Source organism: Gymnogyps californianus, chromosome 3, assembly GCF_018139145.2.
Source record: "Gymnogyps californianus isolate 813 chromosome 3, ASM1813914v2, whole genome shotgun sequence".
Classification (NCBI taxonomy): domain Eukaryota; kingdom Metazoa; phylum Chordata; class Aves; order Accipitriformes; family Cathartidae; genus Gymnogyps; species Gymnogyps californianus.
Window position 1 is genome coordinate 75800105 of NC_059473.1, and position 20094 is coordinate 75820198.

Consider the following 20094-nt stretch of genomic DNA (forward strand, 5'->3'; position numbering starts at 1 on the left):
AAGGGAAAAAAATCCAAACAGTAACTAACGTCTCTAAACTGTCTTTTAATTTTCAACAATTTGAAATAACAACAGCCATGTGATAACAGGCTGGATGAAGTGGTTTGATAAAATAAGCAGCAACACTTGGAAACAAGCTTTGGAGTTGAAATTACTCAGCTAGGTGTGTGGTGAATTTTTAGATCCGAGGCATTAGTGTGAAGCTATTATTAGAAGGTCCGGAGTAAAATAATTGCAAGTGATTGTATTCCCTGGAATATGCCTGAGCCAAACCTCCAGAACTAAGCAGCCTGCTCTTTTGTCAGGTGCAGAAATTACCTCTGAGAGACAGTTCATGTGCTTTTCCCTGCTCCAGTCTCAGCAGGAACAGTAAGTTCCAGAAATCCCATAAAAGCGTCTGTTTTGCGCAATGCGATTTCCAGAACTCTAACCGGTATTTCTTTTCCAGTCTCTGAGATAGAGTTATTTTAGGATTATTGCCTGTGTGAAATTGTACCATGTTCACAAGAGTCCTTTCTCTTGTTTTCCAGTTTGCTGGAAAATCCTGGCCTCGCAGTAAGGCAGCTGACTCTCGTTTCCGCTGCGACTACAAAACTTGGAAATGGCCTCTGTGTCAGGTTAGTCCAAATTATAACTCTGTCCTAGTCACAATCCAGCTAACTCTCTACTTTCCTGCTTTGCCAAAATTCAGCCAGACTTTTCGTGCTGTTTTCTGCCTGTCTTTTTAAAAAACATAAAGATATAAAGAATATAAAGAATACATATTGCTCTTCAGTATTCCAGCTCACAGTCATTGAGTGATGACTGATAACAGGCATTTGTCTGTATGGCTGTCCATCTACAGTACTTCTTCTGCCACTTTTTCAGGCACTTTTGTGGGTCGAAGCATACCAGTCGAAGTGGATGAATCCATGCCATGGTCCCCATTTCCTGAACATGTCTTGGAAAAGGCTTTGCAGCCTTCTGGAGAGGATAGGGAGGATGAGGAGTCCCAGAGACCATGTGTCGCTCGAACACCTCAGCCTGTGGCTGATCCATCATGCCTCTGCAGAGCACCAGCACACCATCAGTTAGCACCGTCCATGGAGCCAGACAGCAGCTTGTGGTCAAAATATACTGATCCTGATGGAGACGGACGCTTCTGTTCCCCCGGTGAATCAATAGCTGGAGTAGTTCCCTCCAAGATGCCTCTTGTAGCTACGGACAAACCAGGCATGCAGCCAAGATCGCAGCTTTCAGCTGACACTGGGCACAACTCCGGTAAATCAGAGCAGAGCGTGCCTGATGCTCCCGAGGACTCGCTGGAGGAGAGCAGCCAAGGGAGTTCATGGTCACAGCAACCCTCAGGAAACAGACCCCCTGCAGAGCTGGGGACCGTGGACACGGGGTACAACTCCCAGTCACGAGACGTCATGGGCATCAGGCACCTGGAGCCCCCATTACCGCTGGTGTCCGTCCTGAACCCCCAGGACCTCCCAGGACCACTGATCTCCAGAGAGTTTTTTGGACCTGAGCACCAGCAGTGCCCTATGTGCCAGCACTTACCCCATCCCAACGCCTCCTCACAAGCCCACAACTGCTTCGGGCACCGCTGCCTGGCAGAGCAGCACCCCCAGGGCCCACGTGAGTAGCACTGCTCACCCCACGGGAGATTTTCCGGGTGTATCACAGCCGTCGTTCACCAAGCTGGTGTTTTCCTACTGTACTTAATGGCAAGGCACGGCGTGCAATTATTAACCTTTTTAAACACCTATTTGCAGTCCATTTTATATTTCCAGATTTTCGGGTTATGCAGACAGACTCTTTGATGCAGAACCTCTGAGCCAGATAAAAAGTTAAAGAGGTCACAGTTACTCATCAAATGAAGGCTAATGATTTTGCCTAGAAACTAGCCTTTGTCGGTCACGCTGAGCATACCCAGCCTTCTCCCTGCTGTTATTTCATATTCTAGTCATTTCCTTCCTCCTTGCATCAGTCATTCAGCAGCCTCGTATACCAACTTAATTCCTGGTGTTTTCATAGATTTCTTTGCCCCCACTTGGATCCCCAAAGTTGAGGATTTCCTGCCAGAATGAGGATGGGAGGTTACCCTTGATCTCTGTAAACATAGTATCTCCCAGCATTATGACCAAACTCACCCATGTGTTTTATTTCTATGTGAAAAGAGCGTGACATCCATCATCCTCATTTTTTTCTGTTGCCAGCTGAAATGAAAGCTCATTACTTAAAATGGAGCCCTCTCAGCTGCTGGTGATTGTATCACTGAACGCTGACGTGACTCCGTCAATATGGGTGTTTTGGCTCTTGGAGACTACGACGCAGTTTACAGCCTGCTATTAATTAGTATTCCTTTTCAGTCTCTGAGATTTTTATCTGTTATGAAGTGAGCTTTGAACGTTCAACAGCAGTATCATTGTTTTAATATAATTTATATTACATTAGACTTATGAGACCCCGACCCCTTTTGGGCTGGCTTTGTAATAAAAAGCTGTAGGCCTGTTCTGATATAACCCTTTTTTTTTAAACCTTCTGTTGACTCCACGGCACTTATATGACAACTGTTTAAGGAGTTTTGTCATTCCAGCAATGTGCTACAATTAGGTATATGAAAGAGAGAGGGTATCAAAGCCTCAGTTTTCACCTCTGATCTTGGGACTTTGTAAGGGGGAAGGGGCTACAGATGGACTTTCATCAATGTCTACAGCTGAACATTTGCAAAACATCCTCTGGTTTTCTTTTCGTACCTTCTCCTTTCAGTTCAGCTTTAAGCAGACAAAGAGCTGGTTGCACAACACCCCTCACTATTTACCTCCCTTTACCTCCTCCACATGCGGGCATGGTGAGAAGTAGGACATTTACTGAATGAGGCCATTTTGTTTTAAAGCAGGAACTCTGAAAGGCTTTCTTTAGAAAAATCACTACCGTTTCAACCATATCCAGAGGGCAAAAAGAATAAAATAAACTCAGAAGGCTGGAGCAGATTTGGTCAGGACCAAGAAGCTGGCAACTGTACTCCTGTTTCTCACGTGCCCGGTACAGCATAAATTACCTCCTGACGGCTCCTTGCGTTTCAGATAATTGTTGGGCAGTGGCAACCCACAACAAAGCTCTGCAGTTTGTGTGTTGCAACACGCCTCTCCCGGGGAATAGCAATTGTGCCTGTAGGCTCTAAGCTGGCTCCGGACACCTGCTATTTGAGATACAACAGCAAAACTGCTTCTGAAGTCAAAGAAATCCTCGCAGCAATGCTATGTGCCCAGGGACCATTATTTCAGATAGTTGTATATGAGAGCTGTTGGTGTGCGCAGGCACACACGCTTGGCCATGCTGTGCTTCTGAACAGCAGTGGTTGCATCCATTAAAATACTGTAGCATCAGATAGATCCAAAGCAAGCTGGTGAAACATTGGCCTAAAAACCTGTAAACCAAACTGAATCTCCCAGAGCCCTGCCACCTTCCCTAGAGCTGGTCATGAGGAACCCATGAGAAGACCACATTTACTTTCAGTTTTGTTCTCCCAGGCTCTTTCACCCTGTCCTGTTGCAAATAAATAGTTCAGAGGGGGAGCAGGAAAATTTCCTAAAACAATCTCAACAAATACGATGTTGCCGACTCACAATTTCATCAGGAATCTCTTTGCAATTGTGGGGTTGGTTGGGGTTTTTTTAAAGTATTGGCTCCTGGAATTGGACTATTTCATCAAAGCTTTGTTTTCTTTTTTTCCCTCCCCTTTTAAAAAAAAATTTAGTCCTCATGGCTGCTAGGAAAACGAAAGCATGACCCCAAAATAGCTAAAAGGATTTTAAAAAACAGTCGGGGGGGAGGGGCGGGGAAGTGTTTGAGTACTGCAGCTTTCAGAACCAGCTCATAACACCATAATCATGCAGCGCTAATAAGCCCTGCCAGGCTGGACTTTGATCTGCGCACAGCAGCTTGAAAGTGCGCAGAGCTGCTGCCTAATGAAAACTGCAAGCAGAAAGACTTAAAAAAAAAAAAAAAAAAAAAAAAATCGTTTTCCCCGTTTGGGAAACAAGCAGCTTACTATGCTTTCTCTTGCAGTTTATGCCAACAGTTCCACTGTACGTTAGTTATTAAACAGCATTACGTGTGCACGGCCAACAACAGTAAGGTTATTCAGAATTACTTGAGCAAAATTGTCACTTTGGGCTTCCCCTGCAGCCTCCTGGATGGCACCAGGAGCAGCAGCAAGGCCTTAAAAGGTCACTTAGGCAGCAAATTCATACAAGGTGAAGTAACAAACCAAGAGATTATTTTTTCTCTTTTAATTTACAGTAATCACAGTCTGTTTAGCCTTAGTGTTGCAAACTGATTTGTTCCAGGATTTTGCATCTGCTTTCATGAGAACGTTGGGATGATTCATTTTCACAAGTTATTGCCACAAAGAAATTAAAAAAAAAAACAAACAAAAAACACTGAGGCATGGGGGACAAAGTAGCCCTGAATGTTTAATTGTCAGTTGTCCCAACAGCCCAACCCAGGGCGGGGATCTGAACCGTGCAGTATGTGAATGGGAAATAGGAAACTTCAGACTGTAAAATGTTCCTTAGTCTGGCTTCTTTCAGACCGAGATACCTGCAAATGCCTCCAAACTGCTCGGTTTCCCCGAGAGATGAAGGAGAACATGCCTGGAAAGGGATAAACACAAACTGAGGCAAAAATGTATTGGCTGAAATGATAGTTGCTGCCTTTATTTTCTCACCCTCCCAGATGGCAGAGCTCCTTACCAACATTTTGCACATACATCGCAACCGCTTCCTCCTGTTCCTGGACCTTGCATGAGAGTTATCCGCCCAGCCCAACAAGTCATCCCAAATTACTCAAACCTTCGTGCTCCCAAGGGCACCGGAGACCGACCACCCCAGAGGACAGGCTCCTCCCCTGGTCCTCCTCGATTCCCGTAAGTACGCCTCGGGAGGGGTGGGTTGTGTGCGGTGGAAGCTCCTCTGATCTGATTTTGTAGGCTTTCAACCAATAATTCTGAAGCCTTGTAATGTTAGCGTGCCTGGGCTGCAGGGGTACATGCGAGATGCTGAGTAGTTTTCTTTATTTGCTATTTTACATCCAAGAGGGGCCTGACCTTACCCTACAGAACTTCAAAGCCGGATACCTGATATGTTGTTACAGCGCACCCTGAAATGTACGCATTAAGGAAGATAAATGCTTGAAGGTTAAAGGGATGAGGGGTTGAAAAATATCTCAGTTGAAACCTTAGAGCTCTCCTGCTCAAGAGCAAAGGTCAATTCGGCGGCTCACTGCGGTCCTCAGCTTTACGCTGTAGCAGCCTGGGACGCCTCAATCATTGGCTTCCAGTGATTTCCTTCTTATCTCTTCTGTAGTGCAGAGAAAAAGGGAGAAAATCTTGTCTCTGATATATCTCTACATTGCAGTTTGCAGCCTGTTCTATGATTTTTCATGTAGTAATAAAACACTACATGTCTAGCACTTTTCATCCAGGGCTTTTTGACTGGTTTTCAAATATTAATTTACCAGGCCTTATATCTCCCTCCTTATAAGTATGTCATTAACAGATGGGAAATATTATCCATGCAGGGTTTTCTCCAGACTCTGCTACCTGAAGACAAATTGAAGCTTCAGGTATTGAGAACATCTGAAGTCAGACTTTTTATTTAAGAAGTGCCACAATAGTTTTAGAGGTGCTAAACTTACAGGCATCTGTGTTTGAAAATGTCCACTCACGTAACATGCTCTTGGCAGAAAACTGGGAGAACAGGCGGGACAAAAGAGGGCAGACGACTGAAATACCGCACTGCTCTGGCCTGTGAAAAGTTAGGGGCTATGACAGAAAGGTGACAGCAAGATAAGGCAGTACCTGCAGCAGAGATAATTGCACTGAAGAGTTTGTATGAAAATGTAAAAATACTGAGGAATAGTGGGTATCCTTTGCAGTAGTAAAATTTAAAAACAGACTCCTAATTTTTGGTGCATTTGTTAGATAAGGTGAAGTTTTGGGAAGATCTGTAAATTAGCCACAGGGTAATTTTTTGTGGCCGTTGATGAGGTACATGTTGCTTTTCTTGGTCCTTTCTTCTGCTAAAAGAAATCCAGAATATGCGGGGTCTGTCCTGCGGCTGCGTGGCTGGTGTTTGCATGCTGATTCCAGGAACGGCAGTTATATGTTGGTAATATTTGCCTATAGAGTATTTTGTAACAGAAAACATCTGTACTGAAATGAATAAACCAAATCTTAATGTGACAACAGAAAACATGCTGTGACCAGCCTGTCATCATTCATTTAAGGAAGGCAAAGAAAAAAAAAGAGAGTGGGCTTGATTGACTAAACATCACTGCTCTGTGGGGAAAAGCTCTCAGAGAAACCTGACACTCGTCCAACAGATTCAACCCAGCAGATTCAAAGCACACCTCACATAAAAATCTCTATAGATTTCCCTTCCTATTGACTTAAACTGTGAAGTCAAAGTGTAGTAGGACAAGAACTGCTAAGGTTCCTAAAATCATCCCTTTCTCTCTACTTGTTACAATGGAGAAGACGTTAGGCAAGGTGTTTGCAGGTCTGGAGCGCAGATCCCTGACATGAGAAACCCTCATTGGGTCTGCTGTTGCTGGTCAAGAAATTAACTTTGTTCCCTTTAGCAAAACTTAGTTTTGTCCAAAACTGGCGACCCTCCAAGCTGTGCCAGAGCTGGAGGTGGAGTGCCCTTGTACCCCCATCCCCATTTTTCCCAATCCCCACCTTGTGCTGCGCCTGCTGTGCTGCACAGGACATCCTGAGAGCATCTGAGGTGCCATGAAGCACCCTTTAGATAATGGGAAGAGGTTACCCAAGTACCACTCTGGTCCCGTACGTGCGTAACAACATCCACGACATGGCATTATTTCTTGCTTAGAAACAGCCTTTGCTTCTGCTAATTGCAAACTGAACAGCTTTCAGCTATGACGTGCATTTACTTCCTGTGGATAATGTTGCTTCTGCAATAAACTGCTGCTTCTGGTAGACTGTCACCAAGGTATCCGTTCAAAAGGTGCTGTAATAACTAAGTAGAAATGCCAAGCCAAGCATTTCTACAGGAACTTTTCCTAGCTAAAACGCAGATAAAGTTCTTAGTGTGTTATTAAAAGAAAAAAAAATCTGAATTTTGCCTGAAAAGAAATATTTTTTAAATCCTCACTTGCTTTTCTTTGTAGAAACCAGCTATACAACCAGCTACCTAATGGTCAGCTGCCCCCCAAGGCATGTGGCCCAGATGAAGCATGCTGTTGTCCTTCTGACAATTTTCCATCTCCAGCTGCCATCCCGAGACCTCTCAGTAACCCTGCAGCAAAGGGAACTCTGAGAACCAGCAATTTGCCGGAGGAGTTGCGTAAGTGGTTAGCAAATTTGTTCTGTGCAAGATTTTACAGCGGAGCCTGACAGCTTTAGGTGGGAAAGCTCCGGGGGGGAGAAGGCAGGGGGAACGACATTAAGAGACAAAGACAATAAGAAAAGAAAATACTGAGTGTCATCACATCTGTAGGGTGTGAGCATTTATGTTTGGTGGGATGGAATTATAGCCTTGAATCCTGAAAACATAGTTGTCATTAATTGCTTGTTATTTTGTTTACAAAAAATGAATACCATTTAGATTGCTTTCATGACTTCTTGCTAAACAGGATGTCCCTTTGAGGCAGGAGGCACTGAGGCTTACAGTAAAACACTAATAACAAACAAAGCCCTACGGATAAAGCATTTCTGCCTGTCCCAAACCAGACAAATATGTCGAGTCTCAACCTCAGTTTCTCCCTGACCTGGTGAGCGGAGAGAACTTTGGGCCCGGAGCCCACACTGAGGGCTGAGGGCAGCACAGGTGCTGGCTGAGGTGCTTCCCCGGCCACCAGCCCCTGAAATGCTTTCACCCTTCAACTCTTACAGAAAAGTCAGGTTTCAGAAAACTGGCTTCCTTCTTAATGCCGTGCTGGCTAGCAGGTGAGATATACCATTGCTAAGAACCCTCCACATCTCTCCTGAGGTTTTGATTTTTCCTTTGTTCTTCATTTTACACGTCACCTTTCAAGTCCAGAGAGTTGCATCTCTCTGGCCGGTAGGATTGAGTTATGACACCGGATACCACTCTTGGATAGACCCTACTTTATCAGTTAGTGTGTCCTAGATACAGGAATTACTGGATAAAATTGTGTCATTTGTGATACACGCACAGCTGGATTAGATTAGCCAGCTGGTTTACCCTGACCTGCAAATCCATGATTCTTTAGTTAGTACGAAAACTCCTTCCACGATGGCAAGGACAGCTGAAAACATTGCTGTCATCAGCCATCCATCCTGCCTGCACAGGGGGTTAATGCTGCTATAAGGTGAGGCAGTATGGCATGCATAAGGGCTCCTCTGGCTCTCGGTCAGATCAATGAGGTCTGGAGGAAAGCTGTGCCGGTTGCAGCCGGTGCAGGTGGCACGAGCTCTGGGTGAGGGCCCAGCCTCACGTGTGCCAAAGGGCTGGGGAAGAAGCAGCCCTGGCAGCAGGGCAGGGAGAGCAGCAGAGTGATGTTACCCTCTGCAGCTTCCACAGGGGCGCTCGCCAGCGGCACGGCAGTAGGAGCTTCAATCTAGAGCAAGGTTTCTGTACAGGGGGTTGAGTTCAACACCAAGCCACTGCGCTATCCCGCATCCATTTTGTAAATAATCCAAAGAGACGTAGGTGGGCAGAACCTGCAGCGCGGTGGAAAAGGAGGGCTGTGAAAGTGTCACCCTCCGAATGGTGTATTTGAATGCATCACATATTCATATGGACTCTCTCTCCTAGGCAAGGTCTTTATAACCTATTCGGTGGACACAGCGGTGGAGGTTATGAAATTTGTGAACTTCCTGCTTGTAAATGGATTTCAAACTGCTGTAAGTATTCCTTCCAGAGAAAATGACTTTCAACCAGGGAAGAAAAGAGACTTTTTTTTAAAAAGCAGAGGCAATACACTGTCCATTTAAATGTTTTTCTCTTTATCATTGCATTTTGTAGGTTAAAGAAGATACAAATAGAATGAACTAGCCTTGGCTTTAAAAGTTGTAACTTAAATTATGTGCCTTTTCATTTGCTCATATTTTAACTGAATTTTATGCTTTGAAATGTGTTTTAATAATGACCCTGGAAAATTTCATTTCATGACACCTGATACCAGATGGGCAATAGTATGAGGTTTTGTGAGCTATTCCATTAACATTGTCTCATATTTGATCTGTAATATCAATATTAAAAAAGGTCAATTTTCATGTTCATCCCATCCCAGCTTTTTTTCTGTGATGCTATTACATCGTTGGTTCTTCAGATGTGAATACCTTTCTGTTAAAATTGATCTAAAATCAGTGTATTTCACACAGCTTAATGAAACAGCCCATCTCATGGTTTCATTTGCTTTGTTATACTTCTAAAAGGGATTCTAAAATCACTGGCCTGAAAAGGTCTGTGTCCTACTGTCTAATCCCATAAGCCTTCCAGATTTTCATTTAACTTCTCGTGAGTTTGCTTCATCATAACGGCCCTCTCTGAGGGAACCATCCACAGAGGCTCGAGGATTCAGTGTTCATCAAAACCTTGATTCATATTTTCTTATTTCAAGTGCATATGCTATCTGACCCCTCAACCTTCACTCTTTGGCTTCAATTCAGGAAAGCATTTAAGCAAATGGCTATCATTAAACTTAATGAGACTCAGTGGGAGGCTTTGCACACACTTATTTATTTTCACGAATCAAAGATTTTTTTCCAGAGACTGCAATTACACTTCTCTCCAGCAGTTCTGTACTATGACCAATTCATAAGAAAGCTTTGGGCACCATAGAGGTATGGAGTAGAAGGCTCATTAATAGCACCTTTGCTGGACAGGCAATTCTTGGAGCCTGCTGCAGAATAATAAATATAGCAAAATGACCCCAAAGCAGGGAAACAAACATGCTCTCTTCTTTCAAAAAGGGAAAAAGAAAGACTTGAGAGCAGAATATGACTCTTCTATAAAAAGCTTGGAGAAGTTAATACTTACTGCATTGGTCACAGTCATTGATTGCCAGTTTCTGGGCTTACTGAGCGTGCAGGGAAGTGAGCGGTGTTGGTCATATTCAGTCCTATGAAGTCCTCCACCTCTCTGCTGTCGCTGAAGTCTGGGTTACTGCACCCAGTATCAGTGACCTGGCTGTCTTCCCACCACACACCCTGAAAATTTAGTTCAATATGAAGCTAAAACTTGACAGTCAGTATATACCCTTGCAGCCAGAAAATAGTGGACATTTGCCGCTGTACAGCTAGAGAAGGTGGGCAGCCATCCGCCTTCATGAGGTGTTTAGAGAGGCAAAAAAGCCATTTTGCAAACTTCGCATATCTAACGTTCACCGGCAGCGGTTGTTTCTTGTTCCATTGAGCAAAAAACGCCTGGGCATTGGGACGTGGCAGGGCAGGGTGGCCGGTCGATCGAATGGCCGGCTGAGTGGGAGCCCAGCAGTGTGCCTGCAGTGGCCCCCCTCCACCTGCCTGGGGTGCCTGTCCAGCTCGACTCTGGACTGCAGGGAAAGGGGAGAAGTTGTGCATGCACACGTCTCTTTCCTAAGGGAATCAGGCATGCATGTTAGAAACTAGGGAAAAGAGCAGGCGCCTTTTCAGTGCCACCAAATGGGGCAGAAAGGTGAAAGGATGCTTACCACAGACTTTCATTCTCTTGCAGATTGATATATTTGAGGACACGGTACGAGGTATTGACATCATTAAGTGGATGGAGCGCTACCTAGGTGATGTATGTAAAGGCAATTTAACCTTGTTCATGGCAGAGGTGACCTGAGGAAAATGGTTGAATTATTCTAATAGCAACAGGAGCAGAATCAAAATGCAAGACCCTACTGTCGTCTTCCCTGCCCCTACAGAAATGGCAGAGGCCTTGCAGAGAGAGCATAAGCAAATCTCACTTGCTTCTGTATCTTATGGTCCCAAAGGTCTTTCTTTAAGAAATGAAGTGCTAATCCTGGCAGTCCTGCCAAATTCCAGTGCTGGCTGTTACATTCAGCCTGAAGCTGCCATTGGACAAGCTGTTCCTCCATCTCATTTTTAAATAGTGTCTTTTAGCTATGCTTGTTTAAAATGCTATCTGTATTTCATCCCAGGCTGCATAGTAGTGGCTAATGTTCATCCTGCTTCTCACCTGAAGCTTTTACGTTGCTATCTAAAACACTGAAGGGTTCTTCTGGATAAACCATCCTATATGTAAACTGGAAATTGGTATTCTGTTAGTCGAATGATAGATTTGCTGTCAACACTTTGTATCTATCTAAGCAGTAAAATAGAGATTTATGTTGCTGCCAGTGCAGTCCCCCGCAGCAACAACTTCCTCTGAAGTTCAGCTGAGCAGCGAGTGCACATCTCCTTTAGGATCAAGCCAACTGGTCCCATTATACCCCCACAGCTGGACACAAACTAGCGATTCTGTCACTCAACACATGCCATCATGGGGTGGCTTCCTTTGATTCGTGGGTAGCCACTGGGCCTCTGACTCACTCTGGGCAGATCTCCATGGCTTGGGAACAGGATGACAAAGTGGTGGGCTCTCGCCCACCTGAGCAAGGAAGCTCAACCATCTGGGACAGCACTACACAGGTTTCCTAAAGATGTCCAGCAGGACACCTTAGCTCAAGTGCACTACCACGCAGGCATGGTACTACTGCATGCAGACCCAGCTTGGGGCCTCTGCTGTGGCAATGCAGTCATGCCTTTTGGGGCTTTCGTCAGGACAAATTAGGCTTGGGCTCACCGTGTGTAATGGAGGTACTGAAACTAGAAGCCATGGTGAATTTGCTTTTGCCAAGAACATCATTATCACTTAAAATACAAACTGGCAGATCTCCTTTGGGACTCCTGCACAGTCAGCAGGAGAGACCAGTATGTGCAGAGAGCAATTCCCTGCCTCCACATGAGGATCCTTCTCTGACTGCCCACCCCAGAAATGTTCGTTTTCCTCCATTGACTGTAGAGGCAGTTTCTAACTTCAAAACCCTTACACATGTGAGGAAGAAGGGACTGCTTGGACACAAGCAGGGGGATGTGTGCAACTGGGCATGTGTCTGCAGACTCTCAACATCTGTAAGTGCTTACATGCATGTCAGGCACAAGCAAAAGTAATTCTGGAGTATGTTAAGTCAGTGTAAGCGATAATGGCTCCTTACCGTATTTGACCCTCTGGTGGGGCAAATTCCCTTGATATTGCGCAGAAGGAAAGAGTTAATTAGGTGCCAGGCTGACTATGAGCCACAGACTTGGAAGCCTTACACAGCCTGATGTGGCAGGGATGAAAGACAGGCCCTAGGTAAACAAAAGTAGGAGGCTTTCATCTGCTGAGCCTCTTCACTGGCCCACCATTAAGGAGGAGAGACGTTTCCCAGATATGAAGGATGGCCCCTCTGTGGAAACCTGAGCTCAGTGGGGCCTGGGACTAAACAGGTCACAGGCAGGATCCGGGCTGTCCCGGCAAGGCGAGGAGCATTGCCTTTGGCCCACTGCGGCAAGGTGGGACAGAGCTGCTAGGTACCCCTAAACGTGCCCAGGCCGTCCACAACAGCCCACCTTTCTGCACAGCCACCTCTCTGCACACTTTGCCGCTAAGATCAGCAAGAAAAGTTGTCATTTCTGTTGCCGAGAGCCCTAGAGGTAGCTTCCACAGACAACTGCCTTCAGTGGCTTTATGTATAAAAAGCCAGAGATGGTTAAATAGATGCACTTTTACATACGCTGTTGGAAAACATTTAGGTCTGAATTTGAAGATAAAACTTTTCTGTGTAAGTACGTAGACACTCTACACTGATAAAAAGTAGCTTTTTATTACAGGGATTCCAACTGTAAACTGGTAGCTGCTAATATATCTCTTGACATTTAGATTTTCTATATTATGAGATCTCGAGAAATAATGAGGAGAACGAGTGTACGAGTTCTCCTGTGTTTCCTGCCAGAATGAATGAGATCCTCTAATGTTTGCCAAGAACATAAAGATCACTTAAAACACAAACTGGCAGATTTCCGATCTGCCTCTACCAAACACGCTGCATTTCCCAATTTCATAAAAGTGCTTTTCTCCCTAACAGAAGACGGTGATGATAATCATAGCAATCAGTCCAAAATACAAACAGGATGTGGAGGGGGCTGAATCCCAGCTGGACAGGGATGAACATGGCTTACATACTAAATACATCCACAGGATGGTAAGCAAGGACATGCATTTGCTGTTTTACAAAGGCTCTGTCTCTTCTTCTCAAAAGACAAATCTGTCTCCAAATGGCAGGTTCTTTGCTTTGTTTTCCCTAATCCCCATAGTTAAACACCCCCCTTTGGAATTCATTAATCCTCCCTCTCATCAGCTCCGTATGCTCATTAACATCTGCTAAGAGGTTCAAGGAAGAAAAATCCTATTAAACATGCTCATCTTATTTCTCCATATTCTTTATTGTTCGATGGTTTTTTCCCTCCTTCACCTTCTTGAGCCCTTGTTGCCCTGTCGTGTTGCCCTGTCGTATTGCCCTGAGCACAATCTTATCTAACAGTGCCTGACCTTCCTCCCTATAAATCAGCCGCTATCACTTCGGCCATCCTGTAACTGAGGTCTTTTTTCGGGCAGCGGTAAAGCTGTCTGATAGGTAGAATTGCAGAGCGAAGGCCAGAGCTGCAAAGGGGGGCTCCTGGGGGATGCGGGGTGGCAGGGGACCCGTGGGGGTCACAGACGCCCATCTCCGCAGTCTGTCACAGGATGGACATCTAGCCCAGAGGAGCCCACAGAGCTGTGAAACTCATCCTTTCTCCCTCAGTTCGCAGTTTGCTGCCTTTCTCACCCCATAACCCATATGACTTCCCAGTTTGATCCTGCAGTCAAACTTCTCAGAAGCTGTCATCAACAGATGAGCTCTCAGTAGTACTTTGCTGTCCTTACCACCCCTGGGATGCCTGTGTCAGGGGACAGAGGGGACAGGCTGGGTCCCAGCTCAGATGCAGAGCTGGGACTTGGGGAACAGGCTGGGTCCTAGCTTGGACACAGAGGTAGCCTCCGGCTGAAATCTTTCACCCTGTTGGAGACTGAACAGGGGCCTTAGTCAAGTCAAGCTTCATCGGTTCTAGATGGATTTCATAGGATTGCAACTGCAGCTAAACCCACAATTATTTCACACCACAGAACTTAATGCTCAAGAAATGTTGACAGATCTTTCCTGTATCCTTTCTGTAGTAATGAAGAATCAGATTAAGTGGCCAAACAAAACGATACCGAGTCCACCAGCAATAGATCAAATCACGTAACAGAAGAGCAGTTTAAGTAAGCAACAAATGTTTTTACGCATAGGATTCAGACGCATGCAAAGAAAAATTAATGTGTCGTTACAATAAATCTGGCAATTTGTTCTATTCTAGATGCAGATCGAGTTTATACAACAAGGGAGTATGAACTTCAGATTCATCCCTGTGCTTTTTCCAAATGCCAAAAAGGTAACATACATACATGCATATATACTTGTCACATGATTAAGCACGTATTATTTTGATCACAGTGCACCAGATGAAATCTTAAAACCCGAACCCTCAATTTCTTGGTTCTTAGTGTCCCACTAGTAATATTCCAAAGCTACATTTTACATGAAAAGTTTATAGTTTTATGTACATACAAATAAAAAACATTTCATCCACAATATAAATCAGTGCATAAATGTATTTCTGATGATGAATGTACAACTAAAACTCAAATTGTCTTGAGCATTGAAAGAATTTAAATGGAGAGAGACAATCTATCCAGCAAGCATGCTTTTTATATTAACCCTTTTATAATTTTGTCCAGATGTAATGCCGATGAGTGAGATGGGAGAGATTTATGACTGATGTGAAGTGAGGATCTGGAAGAGGGTGGGTTGAGAATATAAAAATAAAGAGGATAATAAATATTAAAGTACTAGGCCATTGCTTGAACTTTCATGGGCTCATCAAAGGCAAACTATAAGGTTTTTTAGGACTTGCAATTTCATCTGCCTTCCTTATTAGTTTTGAAGATTCATTTGACAATAAGAAATAAGTAATGCAACAGATTCCTGTCTCTTCTTCTTCACTCTGAGAGAATCTCTTGGATTTTTACAAGGCCAGAAAAGTTAAATGGCTTCAGTTATAGTTGAGAAATTGCATTCTTCCCCAAACGTAGAATGGATGTATTGTATTCGTGTTCACTTTTTGTCGCTAAATGCTGTGCGCACTGTGGGGTAGCTGTCATGTTAGCCCTAGGTACAGCTGCATTTTGGAAAAGTATGGAAAGGTTCTTTATATTTCTTCGGGTGCCCAAATTTTGGAACATCAGTCAAAACAATGTTATCAATGGTTGTAGGGCTGTGAAGTCCCACTGCACTTGTGGATTTTAGTGTAACGAAGTTCTTTATTTAGGCACTGATTTAATATAAGCTCAGAAATTTGAAAATATGTCCCTAGGTTTGTAAAATATGTGAGGTCCTTTGGAATGAATGGTACCTCTGCTATTTCATGTCATTCAGCTCCCTTCCTGAATGATCTCAGTCCAGTACTTGCCTTAAGTGTGAAAAGCCAGGAGACGGCACTGGTGGGAACTGGGCAGACCGAAGGCAGGGAACTGGTCAGCATTTTCAGTCAGTCTTTGCAGCTTGATCTGGGGGAAAAAGGGCAGGACTGCTCCTAACCTTGGGGACTCCTTGAGTGCCTGCCACGCAAACAGACCATACAGCCTGCAGCCACTTGGCACCTTAACGGTTGCAGAGAAAAGCGGCCCAGCAGGCACTATAGCTGCCTTTGGGCTTTGAGGCAGACGCAAGAACAATAAACTTATGTTAATTTTGGCTGAACTTTATGTATCAGAAGACTATTTAGCATATAGCAGCAGTTCTCTCGGACAGTGATCTATAAGGAATTTCCAGGGTTGGTTTATTCAGCTGCTCCTATCAAAGCATCACGCTCCAGGCAGCCTTCCTGCCCATCCTCTGTAGTCCACATCACCCTTCAGTTTTTCGAGAGGTGTCTTTCTCATCTAAATTATGCAGATCAGCATTTTCTATTGCCGTTAAGCTTTGCTCTCTTTCTCCACACATTTCTTTGGTACGTCATCGACATTCATCTAACTAGTTAATGATAATATAACTGAGGACATCATGGGTGGAAGGAAAGCACCAAAGCCTGAACGAGCTGCAGTAATGAAGTCTGTGGGCAGTCAGAGGAAGTGAGGTACCTGAAAAATGCCATGTACATGTACAATTGGATGATGTTGGCAGGCAAATTACTTGTCTTTTTTATACTGTCCTTTACATGTTCAAGTACTACTGTACCTGGCAGTGGAAAAGAGCAGGAAGGCAAGATTTGGAAGGTTTCATCTGGGAACATGGCTATTAGATGAGTTAATCTCATACGAAGCACATCATAAAGCACTGCTGGTATGTGAAAGTCAACCTCCAACAGGAAGGGATCTGTGTGATCCAAAGAGTGTTCATTAGGAAACTGAATAATGAGGGGTAAAAGGACAACACACAGTTAAGGTGGAACCGGCATTTCCAGCTTCCCATCATACACTGCTAAAGGAAACCTGGGTCTTGCTGGTTCAAGGCTTGCATCGAACCAGTCCACAGAAATGTGTCCTCCTGATCTGGTCACCCGATGACCAAAGCATTAAGCCATGATTGCCCCATGCTGGAGGCTCCCTCTGGCAGAGCGGAGGCAGCCGGAGGGGTGAGGTGAGCAGGGTCGGTGCCAGGGAAGTCAGGAGAGCTCAAACCATGCTCCGCCGACACGGCCCTGAACGCACAGGCCTGCCCTCTGCACTAATACGCTCTGCCCTCTTCCTACTGGTTTGATCCTCAGAGTTACCAAATACTCTCTCTATGGCGTAGAGAGAATTTCCTCTCGGCTTACAGCTACACAGACGAGTAAAAAAAATGAAAAGGGCGGTAACCATTTTCCCATTACTCCTACCCGCAATGACAGCTGGTGTCACGTGGCAAGGAAAAGCCCCCTTCTCATTTTCTCTGCTCTCCTTCTAGATCAAAATAGCAGCTATAGTTACCCCTTTACCCCTACACACCTCCCTCACGTTAAAATTATTGCCAGAGTTGATGAGCGTGCAGGTGCTTTTTGCACTGAGTTCATTATAGAGGATATTAAATGAAATTGTCCGCAGGAGCAGTTCTGGAAGAAAAGCGCAGAGCCTGTCTCTGGATGTATAGTGCCTCTCTCATTATATCCCCACTTGCTGGTTTCTTACCTACATTTCTCACACTAATTTCCATCTTTTCAAGCTTAACTAATGATTTCCCATGTGGACCTATATCAAATGCTTTACTGAAGTCCAGACTGACTACAACTACTGCATTTCCTTCCTCCAAAAAATGTAGTTTCTTATCAAAGATGGAGAGAGGGCTCATTTGGTAAACCCTTGCTGTATTTCATTGCATTTTTTTCTATAGCTCTTAACAAGATTTAGTGAAGAAACAAATTTTACGTCATAAGGGTGTGCACGTGCACGCAAACATAGTTGTCTGTCTTTCTCCCAGTAACATTTGAATCTCTTGGCCAATTTCAAACAGCTTTGTCAAAGGAGTAAAGTTCACAAAGATTAAAGTCCATTCCTATGCAAAATCAGACTTGCAGGTGGAGGCAAGAAATCTTATTTATGCTCCTACCAAAGGGAACGCTGCGGGATCTTACCCTTGTTGGGCAGTGAGGTGTCCACCTGGAACAGCAACATTTTAAAACCTCCACTTTGGGGAGATCATTGACCAAATCCTATACTTTCTCGGCCACTGGAGAAAGAGGAAGGCCAGGCTTGATAGATACCTCTGCCACTCACCAAGCTGCTTGTTCAGAAGCCTAGGTGAGGTCAGACTAATGTGTCTGTAGGTGCCTATGTGACTTACCTCCTTCTTATACATAAATCCTATAGATCTAACAAAGTGGTTGCATCAATTACCACAAATGGCTCCCTGAGCAGTGGAAACGATGCAGCCTCATTCCTACAGCTGTACAGGCCAAGGAAAAGACAGCCAATTTGAGAAGCACGAGGCTTGGGAGTGAAAGATTTGGACTGCAGCTAGGTTGTTTGCTGGCAGGCAGGACATGTGCTGCCCATGCCAGGGCATCCCCTGGCGAGGCGCCAGAGACGTGGAGCACGCCAGCAGCTTTTTACTCTGTCCTCTTGGAGCTAGCTCCACTGGCTTGACAGGAACTGTGCTGCTCCTAACAGGGGCCACCTTGGGAAAATACTGCCCTGCTAAATAAGAGGTCCAGGGAGCAAGTGCTGGATGTCTTGACTGCTCATGTTGCTTATCTGCTGTCTCACTTTGGCTGTGTTCTGGTGTCTCCAACAACAGCTCTCCAAAAAGTAATCTCCATCTCCAGTGGACATGAGCTGGTTTTGGTCAAGGATCAGTCTTTGATCCTCTTTTAATTAGTGGTATGATAATAGCCCTTCACCCCTACACATCCAGGCTGTCCATATGGAAACCTCCCAAGGCTGTGAAGACATGGGAACATGAAGTCTGAGCAGGCTCCTCTCCATCAGTGCGCTGTCACTGTCCAGGGCCATGGTGGTCCCAGCTTCATTATGTTAATGGGCATTAGCCAACCCCTCTGAAAGGCTGCATCCTTCCCAGGATGCAGGGAGTGGTGGAGGTTTGACCCTGCTAATCTGGAGATGCATTAGCCTTTCCTTGAGCTCAGCATTGGCCTCAACCTCCTGCTCAGGAGGTGGTCAGAGGACACCATGCTTGGTGAAGGAAGGTGCAAGGGGAGGGGGGAGAAGGCTACCAGGATGAGAAATGCTCCCCTGGGGTCCTGCTCTTTCCCTATTGATTCTCATCTCAAGGTTGAACATGTTGTGTGGATCCTTCAGCAGCTACTAAGGTGGCCGCCTTTCCCTGGTAGGGGCACTGAAATGTCTCCCTTCTCTTCTCAGTGTTTATTTTCACAAGCCTTTAGATGCCTGTCATTGAGATCAGACTCCTGTTGAAATGTGGTGAAATTAGCCAACGTGATGGCAGAAAAGAAAGAGAGACAGGCAAGCTGTGAGATCACACGAAGTTCATTTATTTAGGAACCCAAATACAATTCCGAAGCCAAAAGTAAAATTTCTTGTTGTTACGGGAAGTGCCTAGAACAGACAAAATGAAATCTTGCTTGGCAGGGTCTGATGGAATCTGCAAGGTTCTGGTACAGATTCAGGAGGATTTATGGGATTTCACACTTTTTTCCTTGTTTTTCAGGAACACGTGCCTACCTGGCTGCAGAACACTCACATTTATAACTGGCCAAAGAATAAGAAGAACATCCTTTTGCGGTTACTGAGGGAGGAGGAGTATGTTGCTCCTCCAGTAGGACCTTTACCAACGCTCCAGGTTGTGCCATTATGAACGTTGTTACTTAAAGCGCACGACAAGCAGTTGTTACAGGGTTGTTCTTGGCAGGGAGCCAACGCTCTTCCAGATGGCTCTGTCTGATGACAGAAGACACTCTTTCTGCTAAAGGAATTGGTTGTCTTGGGTAACTCAGGCTCGGCTTGTTCTCTACCATGTTAAACATCTATTTCTGAAGCTGATAGGGCAGAACTTTTTTCTCTAGTTTTTTAAATAAGCTGCAAATGGAAAGAATGCCCAATTTTATTTCAACATCTGTTTTTAACATACTCCTTTATTAGTCAATATAGCAAACAAATACCAGAAATAATGTTGCAGTAAGTGTAAAATAAAAATTACATCCTCCTTTTTGCTCAGGGTTTCTTTAAAGATATTCCTGCCTTGTATAGCATTATCGAACAGTTAATTTGTATATACACTATTAAATATATTTGCCTTTTGTAAGGCAACCTTATATATTGTGTCAGCTTTTATTATTGCTGGGAACAACGGAGGAATGGTGACTGTTGGGTAACGCAAGTTTTCCTTAGACTGTCTTGCATAAAGAAACTGTCTTCAATTAGAGGACTCTCAGATCTGAAATCTCTGGAGTTCCATTTCCTTACAGCTCGGCCCCTAACACCTTCAGCGTGTTGCAGCAATAGTCCACAAAAGGAGAGCTAAACGCATGACTACGTGTGTGCTGTCAGT

General features: G+C 44.7%; 1 protein-coding gene across 4 annotated transcripts; it reads left to right on the forward strand.

The window, feature by feature from the left end:
* The first annotated feature begins 537 nt into the window (after positions 1-537).
* On the forward strand, positions 538-19858 carry TRAF3IP2 (TRAF3 interacting protein 2). 4 transcript variants are annotated; one of them, XM_050894705.1, is made up of 9 exons: positions 538-617; positions 868-1623; positions 4729-4918; positions 7186-7361; positions 8796-8884; positions 10698-10766; positions 13099-13215; positions 14411-14485; positions 19255-19858. In XM_050894705.1, the coding sequence occupies exons 1-9, from the start codon at positions 602-604 to the stop codon at positions 19399-19401; spliced, it is 1635 nt and encodes a 544-aa protein (XP_050750662.1). In that variant the 5' UTR covers positions 538-601; the 3' UTR covers positions 19402-19858. The 4 variants fall into 4 exon arrangements, with proteins under 4 accessions (XP_050750662.1, XP_050750663.1, XP_050750664.1 ...); XM_050894706.1 differs by having other exon boundaries at positions 13102-13215; XM_050894707.1 differs by lacking the exons at positions 14411-14485; positions 19255-19858 and having other exon boundaries at positions 10698-10761; positions 13099-13204.
* The last annotated feature ends 236 nt before the right edge of the window (positions 19859-20094 follow it).

Bases quoted from the DNA above. Each gene is read 5' to 3' on its own strand.
- TRAF3IP2 (XM_050894705.1), top strand. The intron at 7,362-8,795 runs GTAAGTGGTTAG...TCTCTCTCCTAG, and splicing joins CAATTTGCCGGAGGAGTTGC to GCAAGGTCTTTATAACCTAT. The intron at 10,767-13,098 runs GTATGTAAAGGC...TCTCCCTAACAG, and splicing joins TGGAGCGCTACCTAGGTGAT to AAGACGGTGATGATAATCAT.